Here is a 16,976-nt window from a genome sequence, read left to right as displayed (position 1 = left end):
CATGGAATTAGAGAAACTGAGATCTGATCAATCAGGGACGTGGGGAATGCAGATGCCTCTGACCTTCCCCCTCAGGGCTTAGAGATTTGGGCCCTGTAACTATTGAAACAGATCCCAGGTGCTCCTGATACAGAGACAGTACCCTTCTTCCCAGCACCCCAAATCCCCGGTCCCAGAAGCTTTCAGGGTAGGACTGCCAGGCAAACTGCTCCCTTAGGTAGGGGGACCGGTGTTAGCTATGCAGGGAAGATCTGAAAGAGACTTTCCCAAGAAAGCTGCTTCCTTTCTCTGGGTCAGAAAGGCTGAAAGGCCTCGCCCTAGAGAGCAAGGCCAGGAAGAGCCCAGAGTTCAGAGCCCAAGGCGGGAAGGTTGGTGGCCAGCTGTGAATTGTGGAGGCAAGGGCCTTGAGGGAAGGCCCAGCACCCCACACCAAGGGGAGACCCGAATAGTTGAGCCTCCCAGGAATGGCTATACTTTAAAATACAGAGAAGACAATGTTCGACCCAAGGAAATAAATATGAACGGTGCTATTTTAGGTATGTAGTAATATTTGGTGGCCTAGGGGAGGTGAGCTTCCTGGTTCCTTCAAATTTTTAAACCAGTGCTGGTAAAGAGAGTCGGGAGAGGCTCATTTGAAGTGGGGCCCCTCAGATCAGGGAGCCCGATGGGCTGTGTCCTGTAGGCTTTTCTGTACTAATGGGGAAGACGAAAGCCCACATTGTCTGCCCAGCTATCTGCAGGCAGGCCCAGCTGAGGCTTTGCTGGGGCACAGAGCCTTGGGGAAAGTAGGGCCTGGGGCCGCCGGGTCCCCTGTGTGGGCTCAGCCTCAGCCTGCCAGGAAGCGGTTCCTGTCTGTCTGGGGACACTGGGGCAGGACAGGGGAGAGGTGTTGGGCTGGGCCAGCTGACTGCTGGTGTCCTGGTCCTCGCCCTCTGAGCGTGCATGGGTGGGGGCAGTGGCCACAGCATTCCTGGCTGGGAGCCCAGAGGAGTCTTTTGTAATCACAACATGATCTCGTGTGCTGAGAAGCGAAGCCGGCAGGGAGAGGCCAGCAGAGGCCCGGCAGAGGCCCGGCTCCGTCAGCTACGGCGTCCCTCTTGCTCTGGCTCCCCTGAGGCTGCTCTGGAATTCTCTCTGTGCCTGCTGTTGCCATGCACTCAGCTGTGAGTGGCACCTTGCCCTTGGTGGAGGGCTTCTTGGGTCTGGGAGAGGGCTGGGATACCAGGAAGCCATATTCTGGGGGCAGCTGGGGACAGCTGGGCCTGGGAGGAAGAGGGCTGTGCCTAGGCGGGTGGGGGGCTGGGCAGGGCATTGGTCACGGTGGAGACCCTGCAGCCAGACAGGGAGGGACCTGGGCCTGCCCGTGGAGCTGGCTCTCTCCTGTCTCTACTGCCAGCAGCTCTCAGCCTGGAGAGGCTGGGCCCCTGGGAGCGGCTCTTTCCCACAGGCTAGACACAGGCCTGGGGAGTGGGGTCCAGGGCCTGGGAGCTCAGGACAGATAAGGGGCCTCTCTTTTTACTGTGGTTCTGGGCCTGGGAGCCGAACAGCTCCCTTGTCGACCTCCTGAATCCCCTGGCAACTTCCCAGTCACGGCAGGTTTGCTGCCAGAGCCATTTATAACTTCCATTCCAGGCTCTGCTAGGCAGTGGAGCTCCCTGGAGAGCTGGGGGAGGGGCAGCCCACTGTTGGGAGCTCTGGGCCTGGGTATGAGGCCCTGATGTGAACCCCTGAGGAGGCAGAAAGATGGGCAGACAGGCCTAGTCAGGTGGGGGCTTGGGGCCTTTTATGTGCCATCCCCCCTCGTGATGCTAGCTCTGGATCTGGGATCTGTTCCTTGGATGATAAGAATCTGGTGGGAAAGTTGGGGCACTAGTAAGGAATGGACCCAGTAGTCAGGAGCTTGGGGCCCTTGCTTTCTGCAGGGACCTCATGGGGCTGAGTCCCCAGTGAGCAAGCAAGAAGAGAAGGATGCAGAGCTGGACAGGAGAATAGTTGCCCTTCGCAAGAAGAACCAGGCCTTACTACGCAGGTATCAGGTGAGTGGGCTGTGCCAGGGGCCAGGAGGACTGACTGGGTTGGCACTCTCTATCTGACCCACAGAACCTTGTGTGGGGGTCTCACCCTGCAGGCTCTGCCTGGGATCAAGGTTTGGGTGAGGGTGGTCCATTTCAAAGGCTCTGAGAGGGTCTTGTGGACTCTGTGATGTGGTGCCTCTGCCCCCTGGTGTCCCACTGGTATTTCTCTGTGTAGGCCTGTCGGCATTTGTGTTTCTGTGCATCTGGGGGGCCATGGCCTCTGCTGACCCCGGGCCCTCCCACAGGAGATCCAGGAAGATCGTCGGCAGGCAGAGCAGGGGTGCATGGCTGTGACCACTCCAGAGGTTCTCCGACCTGACAGCCTCACTGTCACCATCAGCCAGGTTCCTGGTGTAAGCCCCACCTGGGAGACAGGGTGGGGTGGCAAGGAGGTGGAAGCCCAGCCTGTATCAGGGGAGGACAACTGCCCCTGCTCCTCTGCTTCTCTCACAGTTCTGGGGTGCACCCTCCAGCTCTCAACTTTATGCAGCCCAGGCTACTGCTGTCCTCCTGTCCTCAAAGGGCCATAGCTAAAAGGTCACCACATAGAAGCCCCCTCATACCCTTTTCCAGCCCCACAGCCCTGTATGTATGCTTCAAAGCATAGGCCACTACTAAACCCCAAACCCCCGGGGGACAGAGAAGTGGGGCTGAATGCCAGGAACAGTGGCTGAGGGACAAAGCCCCATTGTCCGAGTACTCTGGATTTCCCAGCTCAGAGATGGCGGGCACTGTGGCATCTTGGGCCCCTGGGTGGCCCCAGGCCCTGGATAACCTAATGCCACTGGCATGTGAATGCCCTGCGGAGTCAGCTCCTCTGTGGGCATTCCAGGGAGGGCCAGGGGATGGCCTGGGGAACCACCCGAAGGACCCAGCCCCCAGCTCCTGCTCAGCGCTGCCCACGTGGCCTGAGGGGACAGCACCTCATTCTGTAGGAGAAGCGCGTGGTCAGCCGGAACTGGTCAAAGAGCACACTTGGACCTGGAGCAGCCACTGAGATGCTTGAAGATGAGATGGTGCAAGACCACACTGGTACTTTTTGCTCTGGAGAGCGAGTAGAGCTGGCAGTGACCATGGAAAACAAAGCCAAGGTGAGCAGGGTGGGTGGGGGAAGCCCAGGTTCCAGGCAAGTAGCCTCTTTTCCCCCAGCTTTGATATGCTGCCCATCCTTACCTCCCTAGGCTAAGCGGATTGTACGTGAGAAGCCCTCCAGAGCAAGGAGCCAGTGTGGAGCAGAAGGGTCCCCTGGAGAGGGCTTGGGCCGGGACCCCTCCATGCAGATGGCCGTCAGCATGGATTCTGCACGGAAGGTACATCTTCAAGAAGGGATGGGAACATGTATTGGGCAGTCCCCATTTGGGGGAGGCTGAGAAGCTGAGTCACGTAGGTCCCCCGTCTGGGGACATGCCCAGGCAGGACTAGCAAGAATTCCCACTCCTCCTTCCTTTCTTGGGCCAGTTTCCACATTGGGAGGGCTTTGTAGTAAGACATAGGGTCAGCCAGATGTGTGATCCAGCCCCTTACCCTACTTGGACCTCTGGTGGCAAGTGGGTGGGGGCCAGGAGAGTGTAGGGGACTGGCCATGTGCCAGGTATGACCTCTAGGTGGCAGCAGCCCCTAGTTCTGGCTCTTGTTCACAGCTGCTGGGTGCCTCTCCTCTCTGGGCCTGGCCACACATTCCTATAGCATCCCTGTGGATAGGTGCAATTGTTACCACCTTTTTACAGATGAGGAAATGATGCACAGAGAGGTTAAGTAACTTGCCCAAAAGACACAGCTAGCAAGTGGATGGAAACCGTGCCTATGGCAAACAGTACATTAGAGATTGAACTAATCTAATTTTTAGATGGGGATGTCAAAAGCCTTGAGAGAGGAAGGGGTTGGTAGACTCTGGATTTCCAAATTCTGTGCTTTTTCTGCTTCTACCCTTTGGTGCTGAGTGTCTTCTCCTGGCAGGGAGCTCAGGAACCCCCGAGTCCAGGCCTGGTCCCAGGCCCAGCTCCCCACCAGCCAGTACGGGAGGCCCTGGAGGTGAACTGGGACTATGCTCAGTGGAAGCAGGAGAGGGAGCAGATCGACCTGGCCCGCCTCGCCCGGCACAGAGATGCACAGGGTGACTGGCGCCGCCCGTGGGACCTGGACAAGACCAAGCCCACGTGGGTGGCAGGGCTGGGCGGCTTGTTGGGCTGACATGCTTGTGGGGCTTGCGGTAGGGCTAACTGTGGGTCTTTCCTGGAGGGCTGCTGGGACCCTCCCCAGGGTGGCGAGGGTCTGTCTGTCTGGGCCTTTGGGTCAGGGCTCTATGTAGGCACTGGTCCCCCATCTTTCTTGGTCTACCATCTCCCTGCTGCTTTCAGTCCAGGGTCTGGGATTGAGGGAGATGGTATCGGTGTAGGTCTTGCTGCAGCCTCTGCCCTTTCTGCACCAGCAGCCTGACTCTCTCTGTCTCCACAGGCTACAGGACTTCAGCAAGCCTCGGAAAGGGGGCCCAGGCAGGGCGGGCAGCTCCAGGGGTGAGCCAAAACCCACCTCACCCCCTGCCCTTCCTTGGCTTTTTTTACCCCTCACCTGCCTCTTCCTCTCTTTTCTCTGTCTCTTGGTTTACCACTTATTTTCAGAGCTAGAAGGAAGCATGGAAGAACATCTTCCTTCCTCTTCCTATCAGAGGAGGGCACCATGATCTCCCTGCCCTTCCTCCAAACCACAGCTCCTGCCCTGGGGTTTTGACCCCAGAGGTCTGAGGAGGAAGCTCATGAGGAAGTCTGTGGTGAGGTCGCACTGAGTTGTTGGTCCCTCATGGGCGAAGGCCCTAGTTCTCCTGTCCCTGGACTATTGTAGGAACAGAGCTCTGTGAATTAACTGGTCCCTTTGTTTTATATATGGGAAAGCTGGGGCTGGAGAAGCTGGCTAGTCACTTAGCCAGGAGTGGCAGAGTGAGCACAGGGACCCAGATCTCCTGATCTCCAGAACCAGGTATCTTTTGGGGAGCTAGAAAACCCACAAATGGACCAAAAAGAGGACCAACAGCTTCCTGGTCTTAGAAGAATTGGTGGTCCCGCTTTGGGTCCTTTGTCACCCTATCCTTTCCCTATTTTCTTTTCCTTAGGTCCCAGGAGTCACCAAAAGCTACAGACCCTACCATTGTCCCCTGATAGCAAAGGTGAGTTGGGAGAGGAGAAGCAGAGTCCTATGAGCTGGGCCGCTAAGGTCATCTTCCCTTCTTGATTTGTGACCATTTCTTACAGGTGGTACTACTTGGGGTGGTCAACCTAGCAGACTCTTGGTGGCACCGGCCACATGCAGCAAAGCCCGGGGAACAGAGAGGCTGACTGGCAGGGCCCGCAGGTAATAAATAGATGGCAAGGGGCAACATCAAGGGAGGCATCTGAGCTTCCTGATTTCCTGGCTCTCCCTTGCCCCTGGGAGGTCAGGACCTGCACTGGTCCAGGTGCCTGCTCTGGGTCCCTAGGGCCTCTGCCTCCTAGCTGACTGCTGCCTGGTGGCAGGTTAATGAGATTCAGGGAGAGGCCATCAGCAAAGGCAGCAGCAGTGAGTCTGGTGCCCAGGGATGCTGGCAATAATTACAGCAGTTACTTTCCCCTGGGAAGTCAGGTGCCTTTCCCAGGCAGCACAGGCAGAGACATGCCTGAAGTTCCCACAGAACTCAAGGTGCTACAGGCTTGGCTGTAAACAGCAGCTGGGGATCTGGGATGGGGCTAAAGAGGGTGGTGTTTAGAGGAAATAGTTGGACTTGGGGAGCAAGGTGTGCTGGAAGGGCAAGCATTCTGGAGCCTTTTTCTGGCTCTGATGCTCCTGAGACCTTGGAGCTCTAGCTTCTCCCCGGGGAACATGGGCTGCCGGCTACCATGCAGGTGATGTGAAGTGTGGAGGGCAGGAGTATGGCAGGAGAAACACATCATGTGCTATGTTTCTACAGGTGGGAGACAAAGGAAGACAAGGAGGAGGTAGAGAGCCAGGAGGTAGGTACCTGGACAGAGGGTAGGGTGGGCTAAGGACATGATCCCTGGATTTGCTAGCCAGCAGGGCCAATCTCTTGTTTCAGAGAAGTCAAAGCATCAACAAGACTCTGAATGAGAAGGAACATGCACAGATGCAGAGCAGGATGGAGCAAGGAAGACCCCCGAGTGCCCTGGCAACCAGCCCAGCCCCCACATCTCCAGAGGGGCCAAAAAGGGAGTCAGGAGCTTCAACAGCCAGTCCAGGCCCTGGCTCTACACAAAACACTGACTTGGTTCCCCTTGACCTTTCTCTAGGAGGCACTAGTAGCTCTGGGCCTGGGAAGAGTACATGTGTGCTCAGTCCAAGGCCTGGTGCCGAGGAGAGCCCTGTGTCCTGGCCGGATAGTTCTGAGCAGCCCCTGGGGTGGAATGATCCCCAGGATGAGCCAGAAGTCCAGACTTTCTCTGAATCACAAAGAGGAGCAGGGCCCCTAGAGCCCAGAAAAGACAGGTCTGGCAAGGCTGGGGCCCAGCAGTCCCTGGCACAACGAAGCAGACCCACCAGAGGAAACAGCCAAAGGGCGAGGGGCACAGGAGGTATGAGGAGCAGGACAGGGGGCCCTGGGCCTGCAGGGAGATGCTGAGCAAAGCTCCTGGGAGCAGGGGGACCAGGCTGGGGAGAGAAGGAGGGGAGAACACAGTCAAGAGCCTTCTTTGTGATGGGCTTCTGGTGGCTGGTAGCTTATGGCAGTATGGTTGAACGGTTTAGCAAACTCTCTGGCACAGTGATATTGTGAGGGCAAGGAGCTGTCCTTCCTTGTACCTCATGTGCACATTCCTGTGCACCTGTGTGTTTTCACCTGCAGGTGCAGCATCTGGTGTATTCCTGTGCCACACCCGGTCTCTGAGGCTGATGAGCCTTGTCCTGGGACTACTGCTGATTAGGCCACGAGCTTCCCCTGCATGAGAGAACAAGTTGGACTTGAGAGAACAAGCACTTAGCACTTGGCTAGCCTGGCCTTCCTTTCCAGCTGCCAGCTGTCAGCTCCTCAGGTGCAGGCAGCCTCAGCAGCTGGCATGGTCAGCCCAGGCCTGGCCCTTTACCCACACCTCTGCCTTGCACCCAGGTGACTCATAGCCCCAGACACACAGAGTGGCGAAACCAGGGGAATCTCACCAATTAGCTGGAAGCCTCCTGCCTTCTATAAGAGAAGGCTGAGGCCCAGAGAAAGGAGGCCATAGCAGGCAGGGACTGAGCTGGGGCTAGAAGAGCAGAGCTCAGGTCTCCTCAGCAAAAGGAAGGGTACCTAGAAAGGCCTCCTCTCTGAAGTCGGGTTGGGGGAGGACAGCCTCCTCTCCCCACAGTAGGGTGGGAGAGCTCACCATCAGGGACTCCCTCCCCTACGCCCAGGTCGGACACTGTGTGCACCCTGAATATGCAGGGGCAGCCCTGCATACCAGGGTCATTTCCTGTCATCTCCTATTTCCTTTTCCCACCACCTCCCTGCACCATGGTCAGGCAAAAGCAAGGATTCAGACAAGGACTCAGAGAAGAGAAACATCAACTCTAGCTAAGTACAACATCAGGACTTGTCTTTCCTTCTTAAGTTTCCATTCCTGCCCCTCCCCTGAGGCCCACGTCTAGTGAATTATCCAGACTCCGCACAAGCTGTGGCTTCCTCTCAATTCAACAAACATTTCCTGAGCACCCACTACCAGCAATGCAGCTGGTGGGCGATGGCAACTTTGCCAGCAAGAGGGAGGAAAGAAACCGTCATCCGGCAGATCCAGGCTGCACAGTAGGAGCTGTTCTTGGCTGTAGGTGCCTGACAGAGGCTGAGGATGGTGGTAGGAGCCCAAAGGGAGCCATCCCACCACTGTTCACAAAGGCAGGTACTCCTCCCTTTCTCATCATGCCTGCCCTTTGCCCCCAAGCCTTTGCCTGAATCTCTCTTTGTTTGGCCCCCTCTGTGCCCCTCTCTGCTGAGAGGGTTGTTCCTCTCTGCTGAGGTTCCTGGCCCTCATCAGCCTCCCTGGGTTCTCTCAGAGGTGTCCAGATCATCCCCAAGATTTCTCCACTGTCAAAGAAAGGCCTTAACCATGGGGTCACAGCCTTGGGCTTCCTCACTGGCTCTTATCCCCCCTCTGCCCTTCTGGTGAATTATCCAGACTCCGCCCAAGCTGTGGCTTCCTCTCAGTTCAACAAACATTTCCAGGAAGTGTGAGGAGGGGATCAGATTGTTTAGAGCAGTGCTTCTCGCGTGCTAGGACATAGAGTAATGCAGATTTTAAGTCAGTAGGTCTGGGGTGGGCCTGGAAATTTGCATTTCTAATGCATCTCTAGGTGATGCCTAGGCTGCTGATTCCCAGACCACTAAGGCTTTGGACTAGGATACATGGAGGGCTGGGGCAAAGGTAGACTCTAAACTCTCATTGCTCAGTTGCTGGCTACATAGGGAAAGGGGGAGCACTGCCCCTGCGGGTAGGAGCTTCCTGGCTTCATGGTTGGGTGGGAAGCTGAGGCACTTAGGAAGATGCTTGACAGACCAGTGAGTGGTGATGCCCCACTTCCTGTAGTAGAGAGAGTGAGAAAGCTGTGTGGGAATGGGATGAAGCGAAGGGAGGTTGAAGAGGTTGAAGAGGTTGCTGTGGGGTTGATCGTGGGGTTTTGGAAAGGCTTGGGAACATTCTTACGTATGTGGGAGGAAGACCCCTGTGAGAATGAATAGGCGAAGAGTGAAAGAGTCCCAGCTCAAGTTTTCCTCTTGCCTTCTAGTCACATACAGTTGGCTTTGGAGCATGGCTCAGGCCCTGGAACCCATGTCTCCCAAAGGATAAAGCTGGGGTGAAGCAGGTTCAGGAAGTCTTTGAATGTAGATGTTTCCAAGAATAACTGTGATAAAGATTTCGAATTCTAAGAGTCACAAACTGCACCCAACCCCCAATGCTGCCATCTGTACAGATGTGCCTTCATTCAAGGGTATGTGCCAAGGCATGTTTGATTATGGGATGAGGATGTAGTATTTGCGCATAGCTCTGGTTCAGCCTTCACAACAGGACTTAAGCAGGAGAGAAAGCTGGGCAGAAAGGCTATGGTGAGATAGGGCTTTACTCCTAGAGGGTAACATCTAGAAGGATGTTGGGAGAAAGAATGTCATAGGAGTCACTAGGGGCTGGGAGAATGGAGATTGGCACAGGACGTCTTCACTGGAGGAAGATTATAGGGCAAGACAAGTATTGCTGAGCTTTACTCAAAAAAGGGGAGCCCTTCTTCAGGACAAAGGGGACTAGCAGCTATCAGGGCCACCCTTCCTGCTCTAGGATGGAACAAGCTATGACCCACAAACCTGGAGGTCATGGAAGGCTGGTTCTATCTCTTCCTGGCTCCTTTGTTTAAAGGCCTGACTGGGAGCCTTCCTCTTGGATGCCTTTCTCCTCTCCAACCAACAGACAAGATTGCTCTTCAAAGATGGGAAGTTCTTCATGAGACACAGCTATCAGGAACCCAGGCAGAGCTGGAAAAACTGAGAACAGAGGGCACATAGAGTAGTAGGGAGCCAGGAGGGAGAGGACAGCTTTACCTAAGGCCTCAAAACAAGGATGGCAGAAGAGGCAGAAGACATCCCCTTCCTGGGTCCATATCACCTCGCAGAAGAGAGCAGCAGACCATATTGCAAGGGAGGTATATTTTTTGATGACAGGCAGTGTGGCAGAGTGGAACAAATATGGGCCTTGGAATCCAACAGACAGAATCTGAAACCTGCCATCTGCTAGCTACGTGACCTTGGTCCATTTTAACCTCTAAAACCTCAGTTTTCTTACCTGCAACACGGGGCTAGTAATACATACCTTGAAGAGTTGTTCAGAAAATTAAAGAGTATGTAAAATATATCTGGCACACAGTAGGCACACTACTAACAGCCTGGCACCCAGAAGGCACTTAGTAATTATTTATTGAATAAATGAAGTAGCTATTTGGTGTGATCTGTCTACTTTGTTTCATATCTTTTCCTTTACTCTTTCTTCTAGTCTCATCTTTATTGTAGTCAGTACACTCTCAGGGAAACAAGGGATGGTTTGTAAATTTATCAGCCTTCCAGGACAGTCAGCTGCTTTAATCCTGGGGAGTCTAGTTTAGTCAAAGCCTCAGGAAGTGACTCTTCTTTTACAGGGAGGGTTCTTTGTCCCCATCTTCCAGTGGGATCTAAAGAATGTTGTAAGCATTTCTCCCTAACTTCATACACTGGTTCCCATAGCTCAGAGTGGTTTCTCTTCTCCTCTGTTCGTTCACATCAGTAGCAACCTCATGAATTTTCACCACGGCTTTTGCTTTACAATTTCCACCAAAAACAAACTCCCTTATGGAGTTTTCCCCACGCCTCAGAGTGTTAAGTTTTATCATCCAAAGGAGCAGCATGACTATATTTTCCTATGGTCAAGGGATGGGTAATTGGGGATCCAGAGGCTTCCCAGCTACTTAACAAGGCACAGTTTGACCACCAGTCAACTACAGTTCCAACCCTGGCATCAGGGTCAGGAGTAATCAGAGATGGTACTAGCTCCCCAAAAGAACAAAAGAAATGGTAAAATCCGTGTATCTTATTTTTGGTAGTAAATAGGGGCGGGGAGCAAAGGAGTAGGAGAAACTAAAGACACCAACCACTTTATTTCTGCCTCTCAAGTCATTTATCAGTGTCCACAGGCCCTGGGAAGCAACTCTTTCTGAGAAAGGGTTATCAGGGCTTACAAGGAAGGGTTGACACTGGGTGACTACAACTTCATTGAGGGGGAGAACTCAAGGCTGGGAAAGGCAATGAGAGGAGACAGCATAAGGCCCAGACTGAGGCTGCTTTCTCTCAAGTCTGCTGGCCCACGTCACAGCCTCTCATTAAGCATCCACTTGACACCGGGGAAGTGAAATAGCGCAGACTTGGCACCAGAAAGTACAAATGTGGCACCCACTGCTCCTTTTAAGGACTTGCTGGAGGAACAGCAGGCCCTAGGGTAGGAGGTAAGACAAACATATCAGTACCTTTGTGGGAAAGGGAGGGAGGACTGTTTCAGGCCTGTCTCCTTCTTAATAAGCTCTCCAGGGTAAATTCTCCTGTAATTGTCAAAAATAACCAACAATGTAGGCTTCTTCTCCTTTTCTCATAAACTCTGGGGACAGTGTCCCCACCCCCGTCCCAGCAGGGCAGCTAGCTTCAAGCAAGAAAAAGAATCAAAACCCCTTGATAACCATCCATCAAAACAGAAACACCCTAACCCTAAGTTACGGTATCAGAGGGAAAGGCTGGGCCTGTGGTTCTCAAATTTTAGTGTGTATCACAATCACCTGGGAGACACAATGCTGAGCTTCACTCCCTGAATTTCTCATTCAGTTGGTCTGGGATGGGGCCTAAGACATGGCATTTCTACCAAGTTCCAGTGAAGCTGATGCTGATGGTCTGAACACTGGTGTAAAGTTTATTACCTGCCCCTTCACATTTCTTCCTATGTATCAATTTTGCCCAAAGGGACAGACATTCTCTTGAAAACATATTACCTCATGTGTGTACACTGTACTTTTATTCCCAAGATCTCCAAGCCCCATCACATCTATTACTACCATTTGCTCACATAAATTCTATTTTGGGTAGGAGAAAATAGAGGGGTCAAAGGCCATAACTAATGCCATTATTGAGTCCTCAGGTTTCCTATTTTCCTGTTCAAGGGTTCCTCCTAAGAGTGCATTGCTTCCCACCCAGACCCTCATGATGCTGTAAGCTGTCTACGGATCAGAGACCGGCTATTGTGTCACAACACTGCCCAGACTGCCCAACAGGGAGCTGAGGGGGCAGGTGCCTTCAGGACACAGGAGGGGCAGACCTCAACTCATGACGCAAAACACGGAGGTAGCACAGAGATATATTTAAAAGGAAATCTTTGGTAATCAACATAATTACTTTTTTTGGACAAGTTAGTCTGGGGACTTCTGAAGCTCAATTGGCACACTGTAGGCATTAAATAAGCAGTTCTTGAATTAATGGTAGCGGTTTACAGAAACTCTTCTAAGGAAAGTTAGAATCTTATTGCTGTTTAACTGATAAGCTATTGCAAAAACATTACTGAAGCTAAGAAAACAGGGCAGTAACAAGGGTAGATTCTTGTTGTCATGACTGTAAATTCCTTGAGAGTGAGAACTGTGTGGTAATTTTCTGGTCCTTTAGTAGAAGCTTAACAAATGTTTATAGAGTAGAACCAGGAAACTGGTTTGGCCCGGGTGCTCCTTGCTGACCAGGTGGCTTACGTGCACCATGGGAGCCATGGCTGTTTTTGCACTTAGGATGGAGAGCCTGATAGAGTCTGGGTGTGTGGTAAAAAAAGCTTTGTTTTTGTATTTTTAAAATTAGCTACTGGAAGGAACAAAGCACATAACATAGGTTTCCTGGCAGCAGAAACACACAGGTTATGTCAGCAAGTAAAACAGATGTGACCAAAAAACTGTCAATGGAGTACGTATAGCTCAACATTAAGCCATAGGGCCAAAACAGAGGAGAAAATGACCAGGTCACATATCTATGTTGCCTCTGTTAAGCACCACGTGGAATACAACTGTAGACTTCTGGTGCTTGGAAAGAACAGACGGGCCAAGCCCAAGTTTCTCAACTTGGAAATAAAGAAACTGTGACCAGAATGCCCAGTGTTGCTGTGATCTGCAGGGGTTCTTTTTAGCAATCCATGCCCTTGAACCAGATTATGAGCTGTGAATGTGAGTCCACAAGTGGATTATGATAGTGACACCACAATGACACAAGGAACAATTCTATCCAACATAGGGATCAACCAGGGGATCGGCAAACTCAGAGCGCCTACTACTGTGCCAAGCAATGAGCTTAGCACTGGTCCTGTGAAATGAGCAAAGCTATTGTGGTCCCTCCCCCTAAGGAGGAAAACCAAAAAAAAAAAAAAAGTACAGCTGTAGCCCTTTAGTTTCTGTGTTGTAATTCCAGAAATACTTCCATTCTCTGCAGACAGGAAGGGGAGGACAATTATTACCCCTTTTAAATAGCTGTGGTAGCCCTAAAGCTCCAGAGCTGACCTTTCAGTTCCCCTTAAAGAAACATGGAGAAACAAGTAAATGCTCTCCACTCAGCATTTCAAAACAGTATATAAATACTCAACTAAAGAATGCACTGAGAATTCCCGAGTGAAAACTGGAAAACAAGGTAGACAGAAAATGGTCTCACACTGTGTTGAAATCGAGAGATCTTAGGAAGAATAATATTTCTTATGCTTAAAACTTTAGAGAAAAACTTCTTCCTTAGCATCCATTGAGGAGAGAAATGATAACCCATACACATTCAATGTAACTGGCTTAGCAAACTCCTGACATTCTCACTCGCCAAAACTTCACTTTCAAAAGAGGATTATCTCTTCCTTCAAATTCAGGATGTCAGGGAATAAGCACATGCTTGTTCTAATATAAGCAACTTCCAGTATGAGTGAACACTTAGAAACGATCCTGGTGGTGCAGGTGCAAAGCAGTTGAAGGAAAATAACCTCCTCTGCACAGACCTCTCCTTCCTGGCTCAAAATCTGAGGACAATTTTGCAGCTAACTCTTGAAAATAAAGCTATTCGGACCACTGCTCCGGCCAACTGGGCCCTGTTCTGGTGGAACACTGCCCTTCTCATTGGTCAGCAGGGCCTTGCTGCACGCACTGCTGTAAGTGCCTGTGTGAAGCTGCAGAAGCCATATGTCATCATCTACAGGAGGGGCTGACTAGAAGAACCTCAAAACTCTCCTTCCCCTTTTGTTCTGCCTTACCACGTCCTCTCATAGAAAGCCATTGTGTAGGCTGAAGAGGAAAATAAAAGAAGGGCGGACTTTTTCCATGCTCCCCTGCAGACTACAAGGTGATATAAAAGCACGGTAGCCACCTCCCAACGGCTCTGGAGAAGTACAGGCCTCAGGGGGCCCCACCAACACTGGGTTCCCGCTTGGTGTGTACTGGGCAGCATTGTCTAATAATGAGCTGAACTCAATTGCTTGCCATGTATTTTGCAGCATAACTAATCCCTTATATTTGTGCTTTTTACCCTCATGTCTTTGTGTTTACTTTGGGGGCAGAAAAAGCCTCACCTTTGAAGCAACCTACAGCTTCTCTCAAACCATTTGGCTCTCTTACCTCCTCCATTGTAGACAAAGCTCTGACCAACTACTGCAGCTTCCTTGGTGTGTCTTTGACAATGTTAGCACTTCTTGAGCTATCTGGGGGCCAGTGGTTTAAAGATGAGAATATAGTGATGCTATCAGGCAGCTTATCCTCACTTCAGCTCTTGGCCAGCTCAATGTTTGCAATAATTCTTAATATGCATGCTGACTGGTCTCTTAGCTTCCTCAGCTAAGCATCCTGCTCAGAGTCCTTTAAAAGCAGAACTTTTTTCAACCTAAAGCTACATATCTCTATTCTTCTGACCCCATCATTGCTTCCTAGGATGTATTCCTGCCATCCTTCACTAATCAATTCAGTGAAGCCATCAGGCACAGAAAGCATAAGGGTAATTGCTTTTTCCTCCCACACCTACTCATCATCCATCCACCACATCTCAGACCATTTCCTCTTCCAACTTCTTACTCCTTCCCCAAGAAGTTCGAAAAGAGAAACGATCAACTTACACGGACTTATGTAGAGTTCTTAGAATGTATTTTTGTTCACCTTAAAAATAAAACTTTTAAAAAATATACAAGACTTTTTGAGTACAGGTATATCTTAAATGGCTGAATTATAAATAATGTCTCTGGTCACGTTCACAGCTAGAGCTGGAGCTAATGTTCCAATTCCAGTGAAGGCTTTAGAGAGTCAGGAGGCCAGCAGCTGGACCTACGAGTGGTCTCTCTAGACTCTTTGATCCATCCCAAAGTGGATTAAACAGTCCGAATGTAGGGATCAGGATCCGGACAGGAGGCTGGATTCCCAGATGTTCTCCTGCAAGTTCAAAGGATTCTTGGAATAAGATCAATTTACAAATTATTAAAATATAGGACTAAAAATTCACACAATAAATATAAATTACAGGTTATTATTGGAGTTATAAAGTGGCATTTTATGTTTTTTCCCCCCAAACCCCACCAAAAATTTTAAAAGGCCTCGGAGGCTTTCTAATGACCAAAGGCAAGTCAGTTGCCCAAAATCTCTTCCAGCCAAGACACCCTGGCTATCAGCCTGCCCCCAGGCTATGACAGTTCAGCTGTTACATCGCCCACAACAGGACATGGCTTAAAGCAAGGCTGTTTGTTCTACAAAAACTTGGATCAGAGCTGACTAGAGTGTAGGCCAGAAAACTGGAGAGTCAAACTGTTTCGGGACTCAGGTGGATAAGTTTTGTTTTTTTTTTAAAAAGTGCCTTATTTCCCAAAAAGGAAATACTAAGGGGTTTGATATCTTGTCACAACCCACACTCAATTGCCTAAAAGCAAGTGGCAGAAGAAAATGAAACCCAAATTGAGAATGCACAATTCTTGCTGCCCCAGAGCTATACATGTCATTTTCCTTGATGTTTCTCATCTCAAAAGTATAGGCTGCATGTAAATAGGGTTTATCAGGAGAGGTAAAGACAAGCCAATTTAACCTTCCCATGGCACAATCCTTAATTTGAAGTCCACCTTATTAGCCTTTCCTGTTCTATAATACAACTCAAAAGCAGAGGATGTGCTCAAAGTTCTTCTTTCACAACAGATTTCATCCTAATCGCAGGGCTACATTGTCACTACAGGCTCAGGAAAGAGCTAGGGTGATTACTGGAACAAGATCTTAAGGAACAGAAAAAAAAAAAAGATAACATACTTGTGAGTCACTCTACTTACAAAGCTTGCTCTTCCTAAAAAACTGAGGAGACAGTCAAGGATTGAAGGACAGAGGCATGGCTCTTTCCCTTCCTTCTTCCCTGACCCATATCCAGATACTTAGGGCTGCAACAGGAAACCTCTTGGGTGGGGGCACTAGGGTGGGAAGAGGAGGGTATCAGTACACTCCCCACCCTCCCTAAACTGCTTCTACTTCTAAGGTTTTCCACTCTCCTTTCAACAAGTCTAAGAATGATTATATTCTTTTGTGTCATAAACCTATGTTTCTGAAATAGGAGGGAGAATAGAGGAAAGAGTGGGTGATGGAAAAACTTGTTTGTGCCCTCTAGCTAGCTGCACTCTGGGGGGCTAGCAAATAACGCTTGTTTGACCCCACCAGTCAGTAGCTACTCAGGGTGTGGGAGGATATATATAGATCTATGTAATTATAGCTTCTAGTGCATATGTCGACAACTATATACAGGGATCTATAAATTAAATGCATTTGTGGCCACTGCAACTAGGTTGACGTACCTGAGCTCCGCTACTTTTGGTGCCCTCCTCCCTGTGAGAGCTTCAGCTTATTTAAGAGCCCCTGCAGCTCCCTCCTTTCTCTGAGTCTTGGAGGGGGAAAGCCCGTGTCACCCCTGCATGTAGGATACACAAGAGAGAGCCGCGCAGAAGGGTTCAGTGCTGGGATCTCCCCACCCCTCCCCCCACCCCCTTATGGCTCAGGGCCCTGGCGCCGCAGCACGGTCCTGGGAAGACCAAATCCCGAGTCCCCGGCGAATCGTGGTCTCCTGGCTGAAGATCGGACTGCAGGCCACTCGCCTCCGGGACGAGCCAGCGATCGTCGAGGGAAGGGGGGCGTCCACTCCCGTGAGGGTCACTCTCGTGGGCTCTCCGCCCCGTCTTGCTGTAAAGTCCAGCCTCCGGGCTTGGGAAGGATGGTTCCCGGCCGCCCCTGACGCAGAGGAGTTCAACGACTCCCAGGCGCCGCCGCCGCTTCCTCCTCGTCTTCCTTAGGCCCCCGCGGCCGCTCCAGAGGCCCGGCCAGCGGACTGTCGGCAGAGGGCTCGGGAGGCACCGGCCGCGCAGCCTGCAGCGGGGGCGC

The 16,976-nt window shown here is 51.2% G+C and overlaps 1 protein-coding gene and 1 long non-coding RNA gene across 6 annotated transcripts; one reads left to right on the top strand and one right to left on the bottom strand.

Annotated features, from left to right (window-relative positions):
• Nucleotides 1–271: 271 nt before the first annotated feature.
• CCDC9B (coiled-coil domain containing 9B) lies at nt 272–12,710 on the top strand. Of its 5 annotated transcripts, none has more exons than XM_023527746.1 (12): nt 272–1,163; nt 1,923–2,036; nt 2,321–2,419; nt 3,011–3,166; nt 3,257–3,385; nt 4,032–4,231; nt 4,530–4,588; nt 5,182–5,235; nt 5,321–5,420; nt 6,013–6,055; nt 6,139–6,631; nt 6,901–12,710. In XM_023527746.1, exons 1-12 carry the CDS (start codon nt 1,152–1,154, stop codon nt 6,999–7,001), a joined length of 1,560 nt encoding a protein of 519 aa, XP_023383514.1. In that variant the 5' UTR covers nt 272–1,151; the 3' UTR covers nt 7,002–12,710. The 5 variants fall into 5 exon arrangements, 4 of the variants coding, with proteins under 4 accessions (XP_023383514.1, XP_023383513.1, XP_023383515.1 ...); XM_023527745.1 differs by having other exon boundaries at nt 276–1,163; nt 2,321–2,428; XR_002779145.1 differs by lacking the exon at nt 6,901–12,710 and having other exon boundaries at nt 281–1,163; nt 2,321–2,428; nt 4,032–4,188; nt 6,139–6,231.
• Nucleotides 12,711–14,701: 1,991 nt separating this feature from the next.
• Nucleotides 14,702–16,969, bottom strand: LOC105288628. Its single transcript, XR_895617.1, has 2 exons — nt 16,397–16,969; nt 14,702–16,018 (listed from the first exon to the last, which is right to left on the bottom strand). It is a non-coding gene; the product is annotated as an uncharacterized LOC105288628 (long non-coding RNA).
• Nucleotides 16,970–16,976: the final 7 nt, after the last annotated feature.

This window comes from Pteropus vampyrus, unplaced genomic scaffold, assembly GCF_000151845.1.
Source record: "Pteropus vampyrus isolate Shadow unplaced genomic scaffold, Pvam_2.0 Scaffold19, whole genome shotgun sequence".
Classification (NCBI taxonomy): domain Eukaryota; kingdom Metazoa; phylum Chordata; class Mammalia; order Chiroptera; family Pteropodidae; genus Pteropus; species Pteropus vampyrus.
This window is presented reverse-complemented; position numbering and strand designations above follow the sequence as displayed.

Coding starts and splice junctions, on each gene's coding strand:
- CCDC9B (XM_023527745.1), top strand. Junction 3,386..4,031: donor GCATGGATTCTGCACGGAAG/GTACATCTTCAA, acceptor TTCTCCTGGCAG/GGAGCTCAGGAACCCCCGAG. Junction 6,056..6,138: donor AGGAGGTAGAGAGCCAGGAG/GTAGGTACCTGG, acceptor CTCTTGTTTCAG/AGAAGTCAAAGCATCAACAA.